General features: G+C 39.1%; 2 protein-coding genes across 10 annotated transcripts in view; one reads left to right on the top strand and one right to left on the bottom strand.

Moving 5' to 3' along the window:
• The window catches only part of LOC131433755 (leucine zipper putative tumor suppressor 3-like), a 75,824-nt gene extending 59,999 nt beyond the window's left edge, over positions 1–15,825 (top strand). For 7 of the 9 annotated variants that reach the window (XM_058600382.1, XM_058600355.1, XM_058600361.1 and 4 more), the window contains 6 exons: positions 9,235–9,805; positions 9,872–10,284; positions 10,349–10,523; positions 14,246–14,647; positions 14,718–14,810; positions 14,868–15,825. In XM_058600382.1, coding sequence (XP_058456365.1) covers positions 9,245–9,805; positions 9,872–10,284; positions 10,349–10,523; positions 14,246–14,647; positions 14,718–14,810; positions 14,868–15,755 — 2,532 coding nt within the window. In that variant the 5' untranslated portion in view covers positions 9,235–9,244 and the 3' untranslated portion in view covers positions 15,756–15,825. The remainder of the gene's footprint in view (positions 1–9,234; positions 9,806–9,871; positions 10,285–10,348; positions 10,524–14,245; positions 14,648–14,717; positions 14,811–14,867) is intronic. The other 2 variants (XM_058600395.1, XM_058600400.1) reach the window with 2 other exon arrangements.
• Positions 15,826–16,144: 319 nt separating this feature from the next.
• LOC131433882 (uncharacterized) lies at positions 16,145–17,810 on the bottom strand. The gene is made up of 2 exons (XM_058600492.1): positions 17,190–17,810; positions 16,145–17,125 (listed from the first exon to the last, which is right to left on the bottom strand). Exons 1-2 carry the CDS (start codon positions 17,250–17,252, stop codon positions 16,181–16,183), a joined length of 1,008 nt encoding a protein of 335 aa, XP_058456475.1. The 5' UTR covers positions 17,253–17,810; the 3' UTR covers positions 16,145–16,180.
• Positions 17,811–21,069: the final 3,259 nt, after the last annotated feature.

Genomic DNA, 21,069 nt, shown 5'->3' with positions numbered 1-21,069 from the left:
AGCATTCAATAGTAATGTAATTGTGCGAAATAGTGATCATGTTTTGAGACGAATCGATTAGTAGATATTCAGAAACATGACGAAATGTAAATGTTGAGCTGAAAATGTGTCCTAAACTGAGAAGTAAGTTTATTTGAAATGAAAAAAAAACGATAACCGAAGAATTTAAAACCATTTCTTTCAATAAGAAAATGTGTCATTAGATTATATGATCTTTTTAAAACATTTCACAGCTTGGTTCAGGTACGTTGTAAGATATTATTCGTGTTCAAAGTAATGAGGTGAAGGAATGAGATGGAAATAGGAGCTCAGATGAAATAGGGAGCCGTTACCCTATATTTCTGATGATTTTGATTTTTTTCCGATTTTGAGTTTGCCCTTCTGAATGTACATTTCTTGACATCGATTTAAATGCGTCAAATCCTGCATTTTCAATAATGGATAGTCGCGTAGTCTCTAATTTCACCAGCTATGATTCCAAGACGCTGTGCTAGCTTGCAGGCTTCCCCAATCACAGACGACGTTAAAAAATGAGTAAGTGATATATCAACTGAAAAACATTAGATTTTTATATTTTAATAAAATAATACGATATTTTTGGTACATAAAATTTTCCAAAATTTTTAATTTTTGAAGATTCCAAGATTTTTTAAAATTATAAGATTTATATTTTTTAGATTTAGATTTTTAAGATTTTTAAGATTTTTAAGATTTTTAAGATTTTTAAGATTTTTAAGATTTTTAAGATTTTTAAGATTTTTAAGATTTTTAAGATTTTTAAGATTTTTAAGATTTTTACATTTTTAAGATTTTTAAGATTTTTATGATTTCTATGATTTTTATGATTTTCAAGATTTTCAATTTTTACGATTATTAAGATTAAGATTTAACATTTTAAGGTTTGAAAGATTAAAGATTTTTATATTTACATGTTCAAGATTTTTTGAATTTTAGGATTTGTAATTGTTTTTTGTTTTCTATTTAGATTTTTGAAATCATTGAAATTTATATAACTTTAAATTATTAAACCTATCATAAATATGCTTAAATGTTTTAGTACAGAACTTGAAACCACTACTCCTCTGAAATCTGGAAACCACTACGTCTCAATTTGTTTAATATTTTGAAAATTTTTATGTTGAGTTAATTTTTTTTTATTTCTGAAGATTTTAAAGTTCCAAGTATTGAACTTTTTAGATTTTTCCGATTTTGAATTTTCCCTTCTGAATGTGCATTTCTTGTCATCGATTTCAGTGCGTAAAATCTAGCATTTTCAACAATAGATGGTCAAGTAGTCTCTAATTTCACCTGCTATGATTCCAAGACGCTGTGCTAGCTTGCCGGCTTCCCCAAACACAGACGACGTTAATGAAGGAGTAAGCGACATATCAACTGAAAAGCACCTCTCTGATTGGCCAGGGTTCTCTGCTCTTTGAGATATTCAGGGTATAAATTTTTGAATAGTTTTAAATATTTTAAAATTTATTTTTTTTTATTTTTTAGTTTTTTGAAACTAGAGAATTCAACTGTTATTAAGTTTCTTATGATTTTTAAGATATTCACCATTGAATAGATGTTTGCTAATACTTGAGTTTTTAAATTTTTCAAGTTCCTATAATTGTAAACTTAAAATTTGTAAGCTTTGAACATTTTATTTTGTGTTCCAGAGCTTAATTTCGCTTAGTTTTTAAGATTTCAAGTCACTTTAGGTCATAAAACTAACAAAACTCAATACAAAAAAAAATTAACATAATTCTAGGAAACATTTGAAATGTTATGAATCTTGAAAATGTTAACAATTCCAAATTATCCATTCATGAAAATTGCAAACTTTCGTGAAACTTTTTTATATTTGGTTGACTGAAAAGTAACAGAATTTTGGTATTGTTTTGTATTTTTCAAACCAGATATTTGAAATATGCCAATAAATTGAAAAACGTACGTTTTCGAAACTTGTAGATATTTAATGTCTTTAGATTCAAAAATCTTCAAAATCTAAAGTATTCTACAATTTGCACAAATGAAATTTTGTTTTAGGGGTTGGTCAAGCTTTAACTTATCGACTTTTTAAGAGATCTTCCAAATATTTTGAAAGTAAATATTTAAAATTCACAACATTTTGATAACATGTTTTCTGTAGAACGATGTCCACTAATCTGTGACTTTTGTGGTTTATTCTGATGAGTAGTGGTCCTTCTGTTAAGTAAGTAAAACATCTACCTATTTAAAAACAGCAACCGTGTTAAAATGATCGATTTGAGTTGGTATAGTAATAAGTTCTGGCCTGAATCAGTTGTTCTGAGCACAAAGATTACAAGCCACTAATCTGGAAAGATTTTTATTGTCAGAAGGATTGTTGCGATTAGATTGCGAATTTCGTTCAAAACCGAAGATCAAGTTCCAAAACCGAAATGTAACGGCAAGATTGCAGTTATGAGTCACTGAGCTGTCACGAAGCATTACCGCTTCTTTGGCATGATTTTGAAACGGAACTCCAACATTGAATGGTTTCAGTTTTCCTTCGAGCGACATAAACAATTCCCGAGAGCTGGGTTCGATAACTGGTTTAGTTTTTGCAATTCACCGTCTGGTATCTCACCTGACACTGTTTCAACCCAGTGGTCCTCGCCTAGTTCGCTGGCGCCTGTCGGATGGTTGTGGTTTGTAATGAGAAGGAAATAAATAAACAATTAACCCTCGGTTGGCGTTCTGATTTGCGTCACGCTACGTCACCCCATAGAATGAAGTTGGTTCGGGAAGGCTTGAACCACACCCAACTCCGTCGCATATCTGATCAAGCGGGCGTGCAATGGCGTCATCAGAAGCGGTGTCCTTTTTGCCAGGGGCGTGACATTAATTAGACTGCTTAGTGAAGTGGGGAAGGCTGCAAGAAACATACTTTCCTGTCACAGTCTACTAGATGTCTAGCAAACATCCGATCTAAATCCAGTGTTGCCAGCGCGGTACCTTTATCGCCGGGCTGATATGCAGGATGGATGCTTGGCGGTTTGATTAATTGCACACTGGAAAAGGCCATGTTCGATGTGTCTGTGTTTATGTATAGTTATTAATTCTCAAGTACCGGGCTGCTGTCAAATCTCTCGCCGACGATGATAGATCAACAACATCGGTAAGAATGGTCTAGTGACAGTCAAGAGCAGACGGGAGGAGCAGGAGGAAATCAATGCTTGAGTGCGTAATTAATCACTCTTCGGTCAAACGGCTGGCTGCCGCTGAGTGATGTCTGAACAGGATCGTATAATAAGTGTAATGACACATTTGTGTGAAGAGCTGGGTGTCAACTATTGTGTGCCAAGGAAATTACGATCATTTCCTAGGTATAATTATGCAAATCGAATTACTAGGTTTTCCGATTGACGAACATCGAACACACACACACACACACACGAAGACCACAATAAATTGAATAATTCGAAAATTACTGTTTGACCTCCACTGTAATCAATCAATTTCCGTCCAACCGATTTTTTCGTTCGGAACGGGCTGCCGCACAATCGTGCGAATCGGCCCTCCTGATATAATTATGGTTTCGCCGCAATCGTACTGCGGTTCGATTCGAGCGGGCCCAGCACCACAAGTGTTCTACGCGGCACCAGAAGAGCCATTAATCTGTACGACCTCCTGTGCACAGGCTGCCATCAGGCGATAGAACGATCGGTTGCATAACTTCACCTCACCTAGAGCCGCAGCTGGCCTACTATGTATGCGCGCATCTGAGTCATCGCTTGGCCACGGATGGATCAACAACAACAACAACGACAACGAAACAGATTGCGCAGCTGTCAGATTTTGAAGGGCCCCCATCCAAACCGAATTTCCGTACAAAGCCTTGCAGTTTCTTCGTTTGAGGTTTGAAGCATGCATACTCTTGTACAGTTCCTACCCAATTAGGTTGGATTTGAAGAGTGCAAATAACGGCTTCCATGCCAGGCGGCCAAAGTTCGAGCGAGCTGGTAAGAAGAAATGGACATCCGTTTGGGGATTCCGTTCGAAGGAGATCGTGAAAGGTCAGCTCTAATTTGACATTGATCGGCAACCACGTTTTGCCCACCTTAGAGCATGGCATGGGGGTGATCGAAGTAAGTGCTTCATTAGTGTTCGGCTGGGTCGTACCATCGCCAACCTCTTCATTGTTAACCCGATTCACTTTCATCTAAACGCAAGACAACCCGACCCACGATGGACAGCGCAACGGTGAAGCGAAAGTGCTCCGTCTAGTTGACACGGATCTAAGAAGGCGGCGAGTGCAAGTTCGTAGACACCATCATCGCCATCGATAGTAAATAAAATGCATAATTACACATTGCTGGTTGCTGCGTTCACCGCCTGCTGTTTTCTACTCTACATCTTCTGACTGCTGAATCTCATTTGCGGAAGTATGACGCAGGTAGACAGAGGAAATTCAATTTCATTCAGATGATTTATCATTATCAAACCACACAACTAATGACTTGATTGCGGATTCCGTAATCGGTGCTGGTCGACCGTTGGACGGAAGATCTGGAGCAGCAGCGCGCAACTGCTGTTGCCTACTTGTCTGTCATCTTATCTCGTGTTCTCCGGCGTTGGATTTTTTCTTGTTGTTTGTTTTTTTTTATCCGCTTCAGTTTCATCCGAGCACGAAGCAGATGAAGAAATCACGAAGCGTCGCCGATGCCGTGGCCAGCTCGCCGCAGATGGATATTGTTTTTGTTCAGTCGCATTACATACGTGTATCGGTAAGTGAACAAGCGAGTAATCAAGCAGTAATTGCACCACGGGGCTATGCAACCGCTGCCGTACTCCACTTCTGTCATTCAAGTGTGTGACATTCACATCCTATCGATATAGTCTACACTCGCCCGTTGCCGCCGGATTGATACACTCGAAACTTGCACTGAGTGATGCTTGGAGATGATAATTGCCACATAAAATCAGACGAGAATTGACAAAATTAGCTCTTCTAACAGTTCGGCTGAAAAGTTCGTATCGTTTAATAGAAACACCCATTTTTTTTTGCCAAAATTCGTTTTTATTATTCAACATAATTGCCATCAGAGGCGATACAGCGATTATAGCGATCTTCCAACTTTTCGATACCATTTTTGTAGTACGATTTGTCCTTTGCCTCAAAATAGGCCTCAGTTTCAGCGATTACCTCTTCATTACTTCTAATTTTTTTACCAGCGAGCATTCTCTTGAGATCTGAGAACAGAAAAAGGTCACTGGGGGCCAAATCTGGAGAATACGGTGGATGAGGGAGCAATTCGAAGCCCAATACGTTCAATTTCAGCATGGTTTTCATCGACTTGTGACTCGGTGCATTGTCTTGATGAAACAAAACTTTTTTCTTCTTCAAATGAGGCCGTTTTTTTAAATTTCGTCCTTCAAACGCTCTAATAACGCTATATAATAGTCACTGTTGATGGTTTTTCCCTTTTCAAGGTAGTCGATGAAAATTATACCATGCGAATCCCAAAATACAGACGCCATAACCTTACCGGCCGATTGTTGAGTCTTTCCACGCTTTGGGTTCGGTTCATCGCGTGCAGTCCACTCAGCTGACTGTCGATTGGTCTCCGGAGTGAAGTGATGGAGCCATGTTTCGTCCATTGTTATATATCGACGAAAAAAATCGGTTTTATTTCGATATAACAGCTCCAAACACTGCTCAGAATCATCAATTCGTTGTTGTTTTTGATCGATTGTGAGCTCACGCGGCACCCATTTGGAACAAAGCTTTCTCATATCCAAATATTCGTGAATAATATGTCCAACACGTTCCTTTGATATCTTTAGGGTGTCAGCTATCTCGATCAACTTCACTTTACGGTCATTGAAAATCATTTTGTGGATTTTTTTCACGTTTTCATCGGTAACAGCCTCTTTTGGACGTCCACTGCGTTCATCGTCTTCGGTGCTCATATGACCAGTACGAAATTTTGCAAACCACTTACGAATTGTTGCTTCGCCCGGTGCAGAGTCTGGATAACACTCATCTAGCCATTTTTTGGTATCGGCGGCACTTTTTTTCATCGAAAAGTAGTGTTTCATCAACACACGAAATTCCTTTTTTTCCATTTTTTTCAAAATAACAAAAGTAGCTTCACTCAAAATGCAATATCTCACAAACTAATAATCCGACAGCTGTCAAATTTATACACGTATCTTTTGAAGGTTGGTACTAACTGAAAATGGTATGGATTTAATTCTAGTGGCGCCCTCTCATAGAAACGATACGAACTTTTCAGCCGATCTGTTATTTGTGATGTTTTTTTTATGCTCTGATCACAGCATGCTCTGTATTTGGCTGTCAGCTTTCGTTTGTTTACTTGGTTTTGCGGTTGAAATTCTGCGTTTTAAAAATGTCGCCTATTGAAAAGGAAATGAAAATTAAGGTTCTGGACACATGGCTAAGTGAGAAGGGTATTACTATGCAAAAATTGGCGGAGCGGTTTGGAATTCATCATGCCAGTGTTAAAACCATCATTAATAAGTTTGCGGATCACTATTCTTTGGATGAGCCACCAGGAAAAGGCAGAAAACCCGGTTCTTCCAACACGAAACTGGCTCAGAAAGTGGTATCTCTAATCATGAAGAACAAACCAATGTCAATACGTGATTTGGCCAAAAAAGCAGGAACGAGTGTCGGAATGATCCAGTGTATCAAGAGGCGAACTCACCTGAAGACCTAAAAGAAGCAGAAAATCTCGAAACAAAGTGTAGAACAGAAGAAACGAGCAGCAACAAGGGCCCGGAAATTGTATTAGCGTCTTTTGCAGTTTCCAGATGCATGCGTTTTTATGAACGATAAGACTTATGTAAAGGAGGTCTCAAAAACCCTTCCTGGTCCACAATTGCGGACAGGTCGATTCAAGTGAAGTGATTCGGTCGAAAGGTACTGGTGCGGCAAGCAATATGTTCCTTGTGGTTTGAAGTCAACCATTTTTTACACTACCGGAACTACAATTGCAGAAATCTATCGATCTGAGTGTCTCCAGAAGAGATTGCTGCCTTTACATAAGAAGCCACTGTTTTGGCCGGATTTAGCGTCAGTTCACTATGCCAAAACCACGCTCAATTGGCTTGTGGAAAAGGGTATAAATTTCGTTGAAAAAAATCCACAATCCACCAAATTGCCCTCAGCTTCAACCCATCGAACGTTACTGGGCAATCGTGAAGAGGGTCTTCAAGAAGACTGGTAAGCCAGCTGGGAACATGCAGGAGTTCAAAAAAAAATTTGGGCTCAAGCGTCCAAAAAATGCGATGCAACACTTTTCCGGAACGTTCGATCAAAAGTTCGAAAATTCGTGAAGGAATAACTTAAATTTCATCCGGTTTTTATTATGCTCAAGTTTACCCTCGTACAATAAAGGATCAATTTTTAGTTTGAATGAAATATCGTTTTTTATCATAATTTGAAAGAAAAATTTATGGATAGCTTATTTTCGATACACTCCTTAGAACTGAATTCTGAATTTGAGTTCCGTAACTGAATGTAGCTCCGAAATCTAGTTCCAGAATCCGATGCCAGCATGCAGGCTCTGAATTCTGGAACTAAATTCTGAAACCGAAATCAAAAATTAAGTTTCAGGTGGGCCAGAATAGATTCGTAATTCAGTTTGTGAATTCATTTACAGAAATCAATCCAAAATTCAGTTCCCGAATCTAGATCCAGTGTCATTTCAATTGAATTAGTTTATTTGTCGTATCGAAACTCAATTATTGCAATTCTATAACATTTGACATGATTTGATAAATCAATTATTAGTCCAAATATGCAACCGATATCATGATCCAACCGGTACACGGTTCCAATGTGCTTTGTGCGGTCGGGTCCCAGCATGACTCGAGCATAAATGTTTGGTAGTTCAATTAATGCAGCAAACAGCTGACTCACCTTTCTGTCCACTCGGTGCCGTTGCACCAGAGTTGCATAGCAAAACTCGAAGTGTCAACCGGCACTGGTTTTTTTTTTATTTCATTTTTGCGATCCTAGTAGACAATCGTGACTATGGCGACGGCACGGGTGCCTAATCCACTTATGTTAAGCTCCGCAACGGTGAACTGAATTCGTTGTCCATCGTATAGCCGACTCCGACCCAAAACGCACGTGTTTCTTTCGGCTGCTGGACCCCTCGTGGTTCAAGGCCAACTGCGGCATTGTCAGGCAACCGTGTCTGCATGTGTCCCAGTTGGTGCACCGTCGCAGGCTCCATTAAAGGTTCAATATGAATAATTTGAATGAGCTCCGAAGCAGTGTGTGAACGCATCCCCACAACTTGCAACGGTTCCATCAAGCATTGAATTTTTTTTTTGTTGCTGATGCTCGTGAAAAAAGAATAACTTTGGCACCAAGAAAACCAATCCGTGATTAACGGTCTCGGACTCTAAATCCTATAATTAAGTTTGACTGCCAAACTGGTCATTACAATACTGGCAGGTCCAGCAACCACAAACCGAACGAACCGGTGAGTAACCAGCAAAAAAAAGGGGGACACCCTTCGGAGTGATTTTACTGCTTTTTATCCCAGGGCAACTGCGCTTGCTGCGACTGCCGGACTAAAATGCTGCTGACCAAGCGGAATAACAAAATACTTCCATAAATCCAAGCAAGCTGCGAGATGAATGAATGCGCCTATGTGTGTAACTGAAGTTTGCGCGTTTTAGCGTTTGATGCTAATGTTGTTTGTTGTTGTTGTTTCACTGACTGTTAGCGGCCGGTTTCAGTGATGGAAGGAATCTTTGGCCCAGAAGAACCGAGTGGTTTCGAGGAGTGCAGGAGTCCGTCGTAGTTTGCAAAGCGGAGCAAAACAAAATAGCTGCCAGGCAATAAAATAAATTATGTCTGGGGTTTCGTTACAACTTCGATGCAGCAACAGCCTCCCGAATGACTGATCAGTTCGTTTACTTTGACTTAGCTCTTAGATGTAGTGTATGTTTGTGTTTGTGTGTGTGTATGTCATAAGCTATGCCCGATGTGTTCGAGAGCGTGAGAACTTATCGAATGGTCACTACTGCTGCTTTCGGATCCCAGCATCGAATACTGCGCACATTCGGTAGGGTGAGGTGAGGTTAGGGTAGCTTTCCATTAGCGCAAGACCGTCGTTCCCTGTGGTCCCAAACAGTGCGAAATGTTTGTGCTTTGTTGCATAACCTGATCACACCGATGTCAATTTTATCTAGTCACATGTTGCAATCTAAATGAATTTTTTTTACGCTTTTCTCCAACAGACTAAATGCCATGGAATCGTCGCACAACGGCGCTCCGTCATCCCTCGTGATAGCGCCTTCACCTTGCAGCTACAAGAGCCCAATTCGACCGAAAGGACACTACCGATCGTCGTCGCTGGAGAATAATCCGTTTGGGCCGATCGGTGGAAAATCCACTCTGAGTTTGGTCCCAACCAGTTTCACGGGAACGCTCAAGTCACGTCGGGAGCAGAAACGAATATCGGATTTTCTTAGCAAACAGAATCTCTCGGGAACACCCAGCCTAGCAACCGGCAGTATTACTGGCAACACTGGAAGCAACAGCGCAAACCCGCATGGAAGAGATCAGAACGAAAGCAGTATACGGAAGGCGCACTTCGAGAATATACGGGAAATTTTCGAGAAAAACAACAGCAAAAATGCCCACAACAATAAGCTAGCAGCAGCTGCCGTCGCGAAACTCAACGGTCTAGTAGCAGCGACCACCTCTTCGTCCTCTTGCTCCATCGGACATGAACCGACTTCCGGAGGAACGCTGTCCACGGAAGATAAGCCACCCAAGATTCAGTCCTGCAGTGGAATTCTGGGAAAGGTAAGTTCGACGGTTCGACGCATCCCTTTTGGCGCTTATTCTTGACCTACCGCATCTTCGTTACAGGGCAAACAGGTGATCCGTCCGATCGCATTCAAACCAGTTCCTTACAAATGTAACACACCAAATTACGCCAGCCCGGTGAACCAGAATGGTGGCCGACTGACGGACCTCGGCGAACGGTACGGATCAACACCATCGCTCGGGCCGCCGATGAGCATGCAGTACAAGTTTAGTAGTACGACCGATCTTCATCACCATAAACACAATCGTGGTGAACACGGTACCGCTGGAGTTGCCACCGGATCCAATGGTCTACCGATAGGAAGCAGTGGTCCTTCGAGTGGTCTCTATCAACATCAGTACGGGACCCTCACGCGGAAGACCTCCAGTATACCGTTCAAGACCTACGACAGTCTGGAGTCGATCCTGAAGCTTCCGGATAGTATGATCGCGTCCTTTCCAAACCCCAGCACCGGGTAAATTTTTGATCTATACTGATCCTTCAACTGACAATTTTACCATCCGACATTTTCACCGCAGTAGTCAATCGTCAGCGGGTTTGTACGGAGCGCACGACCTACTCGACATGGCCCCGTCACCGTCCGACTCGGGCATTTCGGAACTGGAGGCCGCACTGCGCGACCGGGACTCGGAGTTGGCGTACCTTCGGCAAACCATGGAGCACAATGAGCAAGTAATATTCAAAGTTCATCAGGTTGGTAACGCCTTATGAGCGGCTGGACTAATCTGTCAAAAAAAAACAAAACAAAACAAAAAACTTTTGTCAAAATCATACCGCAAACTATCGGGTCGGGATGCTTAGGATAGTTTCACACATTGCTTGGTTTTTCTTTTTCTCTGCACTATTTTTCGTATCTGTCAGCCTCTCATTTTTCCTATTTCCTATCCTATCCCACTGCGAAATCCGGTCGGGAAGCGGACATAATCATCTGGAGTAAATCGAGGATCACTTAATAGAACGCTCGAATATGTCGGTCTCAGGAAACATACATTTACTCATTCTTTTCTAGGTGTGAACATAAACAGGGAAAAACAATAAGTCCTTGCATTTTTTTAAATAAAATATTCTCTGGATCTCAGGAATTTGGAAAAGTATTGAACTTAGTTTCTCCATTATTTTAGAATTACAATGCCTCAAATTTTTCATATTTACCTAGTGAAAATTTTCAATTTCATAAGTATTTTTTTTACAAGCGATGGCGAAACGAGGTGCACATTTTTATAAAACTTACACTGCTAAATTCATCTAGTTAGCAGATCTTGTTAGTTGGTGAATATATAAAACTACTTTGGAACTACTAGTCCCCGGTTTCCGCTTCCAAAAGCACTGATAATAGTGAAAGAAATCTCCACAAAACGGAACTCACTTCGATTTATCAGCAACGGTTAAGCCGATTTTCACTAATCATGATTCAAATTAAAGCTCTCATTATCTTACAGTATACTGTTCAATTTCATCCAGATCCGACTTTCGGTTCCGAAATTATAGAGCGATGAGTGTCAAAACATTCAAATTGTCATTCAAAATGACGACGCAAAACTGGTACGCGTCGGTTCGTGCGGCTTTGCTTCGTTCGCAGCTTGCTTTGTTCAATTTCGTATAGCGTGCAGGGTTGCCACATTAAAATTTATATTTTTCAGGTGCAAAAAATGTAAATTTCTAATTCTTTTATTCAATTTGTATCTACTTGTTAGTGTTATTGAAAGATCATGATAACGATTCTTTTCTATAAAAGTGCACTTATTGCCTTTCTCATATAGAAAGTTTATGCAATCAATTGAAAAAATGGCTAGTGAAAATCGGCCCAGAAGACTAAGTGTTTTATATCATTCGACACAGTTCATCAAGCTGAGCAATGTATGTGTCTGCGCGTCTATGTGTGTGAGTATGTGTCAAATAATATCACTCATAAAATAAAAAAATCTCATAGGTTGCTACTGAATTTCATCATGCTTTCATAGGGTAAAGTGTCCTTCAGAGCGACGATGCAAAAAAGAGTAAAATTCCGCTAGATTTGGCTCAAAACTGACCCAATTTGTTGGCTATATTAGTTATTTTCTAAACGAACCGACTTCGATTATACTGGTTCCAAGTTCCCAGTTCCAGAAGCACCGGGAATAGTGGTCTAAAGGTTTAAAAAGAGACTCACTCAATTTTCTCGGAGATGATTTGATTGATTTGCATAAATAGGTTCAAATAAAAGTTTCTATAGTCTCATTTTCTATTTCTTAATTTTCCAAATATTTGATATTTCTTATATTTGTCGTATATTTAAATTGCTTTTCTTTTTTAAAAACGTAAAGTAAAAACGGTTATGTACCTTAAGCACACACTTAGGTTAACCCCTAAATGAGTATTTAAAATTTTCTCATTTAACTTTTGAGCGTACAATATTTTTTCAGTTCTGTTAAAACTTAAATTCAACAATTTTTTTAAAATATGTTGAATTAACAAATATTTCAACTACTTTCGATGAGATGAGATTATATAATAAATTGAAATCTTTAGTACTTCTTGGCTATTGGAATATTTAAGTTTAGGATGGTTAAATTAAAAAAAAATGATTTTCGCAACTTTTCAAATTGTTCAGTTTTGTTTTTTTTTTGTTTCAGTTTCATTGACCAATATCATTTTAAAAACTTTTTTTTTAAATAATTGTTTGAATTTGTTTTTTTTTATTTCGTGAAATTTTGATCGACCCAAAATAATCCCAAATTTCACTATCAAAAAATGTAGTCTTTAACTCTAGAAGTAATATTTTTTTCCAGAACAAAAGCTAGTTTCATTTTTGTAAATTCAAACAATTTTTTCATATCGCTATTAACTTTAGAGGATTATAAAATTTTCACAATATTTAATTTTTTCAATAAAAATATGATTGACTTCAAGATTTGAATAAACGGATTTTCATTCCTCTTATAACGGCTTTAAATTTCTAAAATTCGTCGAATATTCATAATATTCTAAAATATTAGAAGTGTATTAGATCCTTTTTTGTTCGGGTCTTAAAAAATTGACATATTTAAATTTTAATTTGTTCTAACTTTTAGAATTGTTTACTTTTTTTAATTAAAATAAATTAAATATCCACTGTTTTAGTTTTTAACTAATTTATTCAAAAACTGTAAACTCTTAGTATTTCTGCCAAATTTCAAGGTTTATAAATTCTCCAACGATTGAAGTTTTTGTATGTTTAGCGAAATTTTCAAATTTTCCATCTCTTTTTCGTAAAATTTTTAAATGTCTTCAAATTTCAAATGTTTTCAGGATATATTTTATTTAATTTAGGTATCTGTATTTGGTTCACTTTTGAATGTTCTATTTATTTTTTAATTTCTCAATATTTAAAAAAAACTACAATCTTCAAATTTTTGAAAATGAACAAATGTTTTTGAAATTATTAATATTTCTAAAGTAATTTCAATTTTTTAGTTTATTTTTTAGCTTTAGCTTTTGATTTACTGCAGCTTCTAATTTTTTTGTAACACCTGGCAAACGTGCTCAATTGGTCCGATAATCGGACCGATGATCGGACTTATGCGGGTCGACAAATTTCACTGGGCAGTTTCAGTCTTTTGAAGAAAACCAAAAAGTGTCAGATCGCTGCATGTGTCGTAACTATGACAATGCTTGTTTATGTTTGAAAAAATATAGAGTTACAGTATGAGCGATATTGAACAATTTGGCTGCATTCCATATGCTTTTTTAAAATTAAATTGGTGAATTTAATTGAGTTAAAAATTTTCCTAAAATATACGTCATCTCAAGTGAGGTGACGCCAACCAGAAAAAAGAAGAAGGAGAAGAAGAAGAAGAAATTTTGAAAACTGTAAAAATACAATTAGTTAAATATTTAAATCGATTTTTTTTAATTCTTTTAAATCTCCAAAACAGTTTTAAACATTCTTCATTTTTCAAGTTTTTAAAATTTTCAAATTCCAATTTAACAAATCTAAAAATTTTCGAGCTTTTGCAGAATTTCAATTTTTTGCAAAAAAAAATTACCAAATTTTTTTAAAATGTACCAGCCTAACAAGTTTACCAACTTTCCAATGTTTCAAATGATAAATAGGCAGGACTCAAACTCACAAATCTTGTCCAATGCTCAGAACTGTTCAACCAATTGAGCCACCCAATGAATGTAGGATTAAAATTCAATGCTGTTTATGGACTTCAATTTAAGACGTTTTTGATATCATTAAACAACATTTAATGTTTCTTAGAATTATAGTAAATAATTTAGCACTGAATTGCATTTAACAAACCTCCAAAATCTCCAGATGTTTGTCACCGATTTACTTCATCCCGACCAGGGTTTCCATTTTCACCAGAATGAATTTCCAGCTCATATCTGTTGCAGTACTGTACCGTGTTTTCTTTTTTTTTCTTTCACTTTCAAACCTGCCAACCACCCAGGACAAGGAGAAACACTGGGAACAGGAACTGAATCGTCTGAAGGCGATCCACGAGAGTCGACTGCGGGCGGGGGCACAGAAAGTGCACAAACTCGAGCAGCTGCTAATGATGCAAACCTTCCAGCTGCGGCAGGATAAGAAGCGCCTCCAGGAGGACATCCACCGATTGCATGCCGAGTTCAGTTTGACCAAGGAGCAGGCGGAACAGCAGAAGGGAGAACTGTGCCAGCTGAAGCTGAGCGAGAAAGATCTCAAGGACCAGAACGGGGACTTGATCGATGAGATTCAGATGCTGCGCCGGGTCGTAAGTGATCTGAAGGAACGACTCGAAGAAAGCGAGTGGAGCCTCTGTCAGCGAAACGGCGAGGTGGCACTGATGAAGACTCAACTTAAGGATGCACAGGTTTGAAGGATTTGGGGGGAGGTAGGGAATTAGGTACAGTGAACTAAAGAATGACTGTTTTCTTTCTCAGGCGGAGGCGACTACAAAAGATCAGGAGATTCTACAGTTGCGATCGGATTTGAAAATGCAAAACATGGATGAAATTAGCTTGAAGAAGTCAGAGGTAAAATAATTGAAAACCCGGAATTGGTGCCGATTCTTAAATCGATTTTGTTTTCAGATAAAGAAGGAACTTGACTTTGATCTGGAGATCTCTCAGCTCAACCGGATCATCATATTCAAGGATCAGATCATCGTGGTGATGAACAACGAAATCCAGAAGTTACGCAAGGAACTGTCTGACATTTCGATAATGCGAGGCTACGAAGGAGTTCCATCAGGACGCTATTCGCGATACAAGAAGAAGCTGGACTTCGTTGCCCAGAAGTTTGAGGAGTCCAATGACCGGAGCGATAGTAACAATAACAACAATGATCAAACCGGTGACGATGCTGAAGAAGAAGAAGAAGAGAAAACCGCCACCGAGGGTGATGCCGTAAAAGCTAAAAGTGGTGACTTGAGCAGTAGTGAAATTATCCGAAACTACTTCAACAGCAAACTGGAGTTGAACAAAAAACTGTTTCTGAGTACGCAAATCTGCAACTACTCGGACGAGGATAAGTCGAGCATCATTGAAACCTACAACGCCAAAAAGTTGCCCGATATCACGTTAGATCTGAGCAGTATTGTCCGGACGGAGAAGCTCACGTGCGGTGATGAGCTGAAGGAGGCAGATCAGAGTTGCAATCAGAGTTCGTCGGATGATGACTACAAATCAATGACGCCGACACGCGATCAGGACGAAGAGGACACGGCGGTTCTAGCGGAGGTGGAAATTTCCACGAAATGTGATAAACCCTCAGTCGGACAGGATAGGGAACAGCAGATAGGCCGGCTCCGACAGGAACTGCAGGACTGTCGGACCGGTTTCGAACAGGAACGGCAGAAGTGGGCCGACGAGAAGGAGAAAGTTCTAATCTATCATCGACAGCTGCAGCAAAACTACGTCGAAATGTGCAAACGAACTGCGATACTGGAAGAACGGCTCAAAACGTTCGAGAAGGAATAATCGAATTTTGCCCATAAATAATAATAATAATAACGTTAGAAACTACTAGAGAACTAACTGATGTGACCCCCCCCCCCCCCCCCCCCCCCCCCGGTGAATTTCAGTAACTTCTCCCCGGGAGCACCAGCGTAGGGCGTAATTTATGTAATTACCACGTTTTTTTCTCTCTGCATTATTTCCTCGTGTTTAGGTTTAGATCTTAATTGCTTCGCCTGAAGTTTGCTATTTAAGTGCATATGTATTACTCTACCGCCCAATGTTGTTAACGCGAGTTTAGAACAAATTTTATTTTTGTCTTTATTTTTACGAATATAACTTTACTCTGAGCCTTGGTAGGTGAACAATATCTTCGAAAACTCCCCAACTAAAAGGAAAACACAAAATGTTCGTTTCAGTTTTCAAACATTTTAATTTACACTATTCTGTTAAAATTTAGCATGCTCTTGGATCGGCCTACCCCTCATGAAGGGAAGCAACATCCGCAAAGGTCCTTCGTCGAATTTTTTCTCGTTCCGTCTACTTGCGTTGCTTCCCACCACCTTAAATATGCTTTCTTTTCGCCCCACGGCATGTGATTTGAATGCAGCATAGTCGGATGGCAAAATACGGCCACCCTCGAACCGTAGCGAACGTGGCGCCGATTTGCGCGATTTAATGTCCGCCGCCGAGTGCAGCAATGTCGTCTGTAGCGGTACTAATCGGTCCAGGAAAGCATCGGTATCGGAAGCGGCATCGATTCTCTGCTTGATTTCGTTGATCAACTGAAGCGATTCCCGGAACGTGATATGCTTCATGTCCCCGCGTTGAATAAGTTCTGCCCGTAGTCTTTCGATTTCATCAATCAGATAACGAAATCCATTAGATGAAGGTTCTTTTTTCGGAGCAGCATTCAACAGTTGCTGCCACTGCGTCGGGATCTGACAGTCGTCCTCGTGGATACAGATCTTGCACGGTTTCTTGTGAGATTTCTGAGCTTGATCCGGAGATTTAGATTGTTTGTTGTGTTGCTTCCGACGGGCATTACTGTCCGATGTGGAGGGTGGTTCACTCTGGCGGATTTCTTCGGCGGGACGCTTGGGACGACTCGGTTTCGGACATTTGCTACTGCCACTGCCGGGTCTTCGGTTGCGTTGTGGAGTCGGATCTCGGGGACGTTTCAGTAATTTTCCACTGGTCGTCGGTCGTCTCCGCTCCGGGTGGTGGCTCTCCATAAGGTTGTGACCGGTGATTGCTTGAGCTAGATTTGTAGGTAGAATCGGAGCAGTTTTGGGGCGCACTTCCGGATGCCGATTGGATGCAGGGATTTTTCGCAAACCGTTGTTTTTCGAAAACTGATGGGCGTAGCTCTTTTGCTGGGTCAACAGGTAGGCCTAGAGAACTCGGATTTTTTTGTTGAATCCCGTAAAAGACCAACGCATTGATCAAACAATTTACCTTCCGACAAGGGCTTTCGCGGAGAAAGTCTCGAATAATTTTAACTCCGGTGTTGGCCGCCATCCTAATAAATAATCCAGGAAAAAAATCGAAACGAGCAGATTTCACCTCCCGCTACAGCAAAAATTTGACAAGCTATGAACAACTTCTTCGGTCCATGCTAACGTGATCAGTTGAGAAATATTTCACCCGCCACGGAACATTTTCCATCACATACGCAGTGCTGATGGAAACGCCTACCGTTAGGCATCCGGTAATGATAGCTCCGGCTTGTCTTCCGCAGGAGAAAAATCAAGTTCAGGGTTCCGCTTGACTTTGCTGGCTCGCTCAGCTACTACCGGCACACGTTCCAGTGCATGCAATTCATACAGAAATGGCAAAGAAGTCAACGCTATCAAAGAAGGCAAACATGCAATTTGTTACTGTTATATGTACTTAACTGACATGTGTTTTCTAGACATGATAGTGACGGTTATTAAACGTGGGAATCGCATTTCAATCGCGATAAAGAGCTGGAGAATGTACGAAAGTCGTTTAAAATGTCGATCATATCAATTAAGCAGTTTCTTTTCCAGAACTGAGCTGGAATTCACTTTTAAAAATAGTTTTGCCATCGTTTCTCTCTCGACAATTCCACTCCGTCGGGATCCAGACGAGATGTGAGCCGTGTGTGTTTACTACCCTCGCGTATCAGCAACTCATGTGTAAAAAAAAACACGCACTCGCTCCCCGAGTAACTATTATGCGAAATAACGGGAGCACATTACCCGGGCGCATGCGCGTACACAAACCGGTTGGTGCACTCTTCCATGCAGTGAAGCACTCTCTAAACATTGCAAGTGTTGTAACCATGACGTGACTTTTCGAAGGGTACTATTTGAATCTATACCGTTCTGTAATATGCAACAATTGAGCGTTTCCGTTTTTCACTATTGTTTGACATGTTATTTTGTAATACGACATAAGAACTTGTAGGCTATATGTTAAAGAGTCCTCTTGTATTACATTGTATGTGTTGGATCATAGCAACCAACGATCATATAACAGCTGACATGAATCTAATTTTATTCATTCTTTGATTGACCTCCAATAAAGTAACAGCTAGAAGTATTCAATCCAATGTTTCATTCCGGGAGTTTCCGGATACAACAGTATGTAAAAAAAACCATTTTCCCACTGGAGAGGTATTCTCATAACTATTTAGCAGGGAAGAAGCAATTGGTTCACAGTTCACATCTTCGGCCACTCAATCTTCGTTTTCGTTACTGATCGGTGTGTTGAACTCAGTGTTAGACCTTTGACCTTACTGTTTCAACAAATTTACTAAGTATTACGATTCTACTAACGTACTAAGAATCCTACCACGTCACGGCTCAATCATACCGGCTTGTAGGACGCCCTATGCATCGAAATGCCGATCCGGGCTGCACAAAACGCAAAAACACGTAACGAACTACACAGGTTCAAAGTTCAAAAGACACCGAATAGCAATAAAAGGTATGTTAGGAATGCTTATATGGTTAAGAATGTATCCAAAAGCGTCTGTTTCCACTTCTGGTCGGATTTAGTGACCCAGTATGAAGCAGACGCTTTGATAACGGTTTATTACGATAACAAACTAACTAGAGATTGTCTCTGTAAAGAGAAGTTAGAGAAAATTTAAAAAAAATGTGTTTAAAGAACTCAGGAAAATTAGTTAGTCTTCCAGCTTAAAAATCACTTACACATAAGCATCACTATTATTCTTTTCAGGATTAAATGCCTTATAATTTGTTGAAAGAGCTTCGCCCAACTTGGTTCATTTTGGCTATACTCCATTCAGTGACAATTGAAATTCGAAAAATTCCAATAAAAGACTTACAACTCAAGACTAGATGATACAGTAATAATGATTTCAAAATAATATTGAAGAAATTAAAAGAAAAATAAGTCCTCGGGACCCGTTTCGTTGAAAGTGTAAGTGATCCGAATCAATTAATTGTTTTCAAATATGATTTCGAATCAGGAAAAATAAGGGGGGAGATAATGAAGGGGGCATTCGCCCCGGGCGCAACATTTGAAGGGGCGGAAAAGTCATCTTTGGGACCTTTTTTTTACTCGTCAAAGATCTTTGCGGATTTCCGGATTTTTGTTTTTTGCTCACTAGCCCAACGATGGGGGCCGCAAAACTCTTATTTTGCCTCGGACGCCAAATTTCCTCGGTACGCCACTGAACCAATCAATTGAAAAATAACTAATCACTGTCACCGTCACATCGCTTTAATCAGAATAAGATTCGACCACACTGCCGTTTGATTATAAATAGGATTTGAAAACTAGCATCAAGGAAACGGAGAAAAAATGTATGTGCACTTTCAAAAGGTTTTTTTATCGCTCAATTTTCTCGAAGATGGCTAAATCTATTTCAGCAAACTTAGGCTGGTTTGAAAGCTACTATTGGACCTTTGATCAAGTTCGAAGATCAAATGGCTGTCTTAATCGAGGAGAGCTGCACGGAAAGACCGAAATCAGCATTTTGGCGAAAAAATTAGTTGATTTTAGTTAGTTATTTTGTGAGACAACTAAAAAGATCTTACTTTTCCAAATTAGTTTTTTTAAATTCTCATTCCCTTAAGCCAAATGATTCATATATTGAGCAAAATGGCTCATGGGTAATAGGCATGATCTCATAAAAAGACATGTTTAATGATTTTCATAATTTCTTAATCGTGGTACCAGCCATGGATTGTTAACCGTGTTTGAATACTAACCAAGGGGAGGACGCTTAGAACAATGTGCCAATCACACATTAACACAATGCGTTGATGCATTTATCAATATTGGCACTTACGTTTTCATACAGTTGCACAGTTGCGGCATACAAGGGGCTCAGTTTCGACAAGTAGCTGTTCCATGGGGCACAGAGTGGAACGCTAAGGCTCACAGTATATCACGTGTTTTTTTAGAGGTACAATATAGTTTGTGTTCAGCGACTCTCCCCTCGATACTAACTTAATATGTCATTGTTAATTTCAATCCTTCCTTTTTCAGATATCCAAAAACTACCACAAAAAAAATCTTTGCAGACTACTTGGTTCTATGTGTTAAACTGAATTACTATAGCTTCATGTTATATTTGAACCAACTATCGAAGCTACATTTTTCATGTCATAAAATTGTGCGAAATAACGAAATATTGTATTCCTGAAATTTCAGAAAAATTTAAAAAATTCGTTCATAAAGTGACCTTAACATGCTAAAGAAGATATTTTTCTTACATGTTCAGGTCCACTAGCTCATGTCATAAAGTAAATTTGGAATCGAAATATGTTTCTAAACCATATCATATTCGCGACTACGTTATTGAATGACCATTTGAAACTTGACAAAATTGGCATTCTCCAGTTGATCGAGAAAACAAAAATAGAATGCTAAAAAAATTGTGACAAATATAAATCTTCCGAATTTCGAGACAGAATTAGTATCGTAACATACTCATAACCCTCGTTTGTAATCTAAACTCGTTGAATTATACAAAAAGGGCCCGTAAAAAATAATTATTTCCTATTTTTCCAAGACTGTGAACCATTTCGCGGTTAATTTTAACTTTCGGTTGAAATCTGACACTTGAGTGGTTATTTTGTGACGAGTAGTTAAATTTAACTGAAACTCCGGCCCATTTCAAACTTTGACGGACGGAAAGTTATTTAGGTTTATTTTCCACTGGAAATAATTTCAACTAAGGAATTATTATTAGAATTTTCATTGCAAGTTTTTTTCAGTGTCGGAAAATAACCATCGATCTGTCAAAAATAACCATGCTCTTGAGCAGGATTATTTTTGACAATATCAAATTAACCGCTCGAGTGTCAGATTTCAACCAAAAGTTAAAATTAACCGC

The sequence above is a fragment of the Malaya genurostris genome, chromosome 1 (assembly GCF_030247185.1).
Source record: "Malaya genurostris strain Urasoe2022 chromosome 1, Malgen_1.1, whole genome shotgun sequence".
Taxonomy (NCBI): Eukaryota; Metazoa; Arthropoda; class Insecta; order Diptera; family Culicidae; genus Malaya; species Malaya genurostris.
This window is presented reverse-complemented; position numbering and strand designations above follow the sequence as displayed.

What these genes read in the sequence shown, in the direction of transcription:
- LOC131433882 (XM_058600492.1), bottom strand. Translation starts at nt 17,252, where the DNA reads ATGGCGGCCAACACCGGAGTTAAAATTATTCGAGACTTTCTCCGCGAA. An exon ending in GCGAAAGCCCTTGTCGGAAG is followed by an intron (nt 17,126 to 17,189) that starts GTAAATTGTTTG and finishes CGAGTTCTCTAG; the next exon opens with GCCTACCTGTTGACCCAGCA.